Consider the following 1,680-nt stretch of genomic DNA (forward strand, 5'->3'; position numbering starts at 1 on the left):
GACAATCCTTATGAGCTACTCAAGGGGACATACCAACCTAAATCACTAGGACATAGTTTCATTCTATAATAAAAAATAAACCATATAAATAATATCATTTCCCAACTTATCGGGGCAATTGATTTAATGAACTAAATCTCATCCTTTGGTAAATTAAAGAAATAAATATTAAGTATATGTGCTTGTTATTATATTATGATTAAGAGTACGCACTTCCATAATAACAGAGGTCCTGTTCTTTTTTACAGTCAGTATAAAAAGAACAACCTCAAATGGTCCTGCTCAATACACTCATAGTGTACTTGTGTAATTTTATAGTCAAGATAAACTAATACCAAATTATACTATAATTATTCCAATGGTTTGTCCCATTCCATCTTGGTTGCGAGCAACTATTTAAAATTTATTAGGAACTGATAACATGATCTTCTGTGTGACACCACACACCATGTTATCTTCAATATAAATTAAATGAACAGCTATATTTAGCATATAAATGTAGACATTTGACCAATATGATTCTTATTTCAAAATAAATATTTATACAAAAACCTAGACTTTTAGTATACATTCTAACAATAACATCATTAATATGATTTTAAGAATCGCTTTGATCTTCTAAAACTAAGTACTGAGGATTAAAGTAAGGCGGTTCTAATATAATATCATGTTGCTAACTAAGTATCTTCAAATGAGGATCACAGTCAATCAATTCCTCCAAATTCTTGCTCGACAAGGTCTGGGGACATTGAAGTAGATGCCTTTTGTGTATGTATGCTTGGCCGTTGGTAAAATCTCGAGTTGCTTGACATAGTTTATGCTTCCTTAGTTGAGGATCAGTCGCTTGGAAGAAAAGAGGTGGTCTTTCCAACACAGTATCCAAAGACCCATGGCCACCTTCAAAAAATACTGCCTTAATTGTAGTAATGTCAGACCAGTAAAACTCAATCTTGCTCGTCAAGCCACCTTCGATAATTTCCCATACAAGTTTATGTTTGGTGAGGTAACATTTTGCGACTAAATCACCTTCATATCTAGACACACACTCCCATGTTCCAATCCTCAATAATGAGGGAAGCAAATTTGAAGCTTTGATCTTGCTCAATGAGCTCGAAGAAGCTGAGAAGTCTGATTGTTCACCAACTTCCGAGCCCTTCGAGCTAGTGAAACATAAAGTCTTACCTGTCTTTCCCTGAGAAAGCATCATCTGAATCATATCAGCTAGAGACGGACTCTTCCTGGGGAGAAGACCCAACAGTCCAGGTTCCCTAAGCACATTGTTGTATTGCTCATACGAAGTGCTCGCGTCCCTAGCCCTCTTGTGGAGACGTACGCGCTTCTCGTCCAAGGGTTCCTCCACTTCCAACTTCACTGCCGGAGGAGGGGGAGCCGATTGAGGGGTGGAATCATCTAGGCACTTGCCAGGATCTGAAGACCAAACCATTCCGCCAGAAGATATCCAAAGTAGGAACCCTAGAACGCCTAGTTCCGATGCTTTTCCATAGCTTTTGTGCTTCGATCGCGTAGAGATATTTCATAGAAATAGAGGTGGAGGGATCTATTCGCGAGGAAGGAGGACCAAGACATCGTTTGCTATTAATTTTAACATCGACGTCTTTTACTACCAATTCGGCACCAACAACCCGGGGTTTCATTGTCGCTACTCTTTATTCTCGCGGC

General features: G+C 38.5%; 1 protein-coding gene across 1 annotated transcript; it reads right to left on the reverse strand.

Annotated features, from left to right (window-relative positions):
• Nucleotides 1–673: 673 nt before the first annotated feature.
• On the reverse strand, nt 674–1,444 carry LOC121991083. Its single transcript, XM_042545107.1, has one exon. The coding sequence runs from the start codon at nt 1,442–1,444 to the stop codon at nt 674–676; it is 771 nt and encodes a 256-aa protein (XP_042401041.1).
• Between the last annotated feature and the right edge of the window lie 236 nt (nt 1,445–1,680).

Source organism: Zingiber officinale, chromosome 6B (assembly GCF_018446385.1).
Source record: "Zingiber officinale cultivar Zhangliang chromosome 6B, Zo_v1.1, whole genome shotgun sequence".
In the NCBI taxonomy this organism is placed as follows: Eukaryota; Viridiplantae; Streptophyta; class Magnoliopsida; order Zingiberales; family Zingiberaceae; genus Zingiber; species Zingiber officinale.

Bases quoted from the DNA above. Each gene is read 5' to 3' on its own strand.
- LOC121991083 (XM_042545107.1), bottom strand. From the start codon at position 1,444: ATGGTTTGGTCTTCAGATCCTGGCAAGTGCCTAGATGATTCCACCCCT.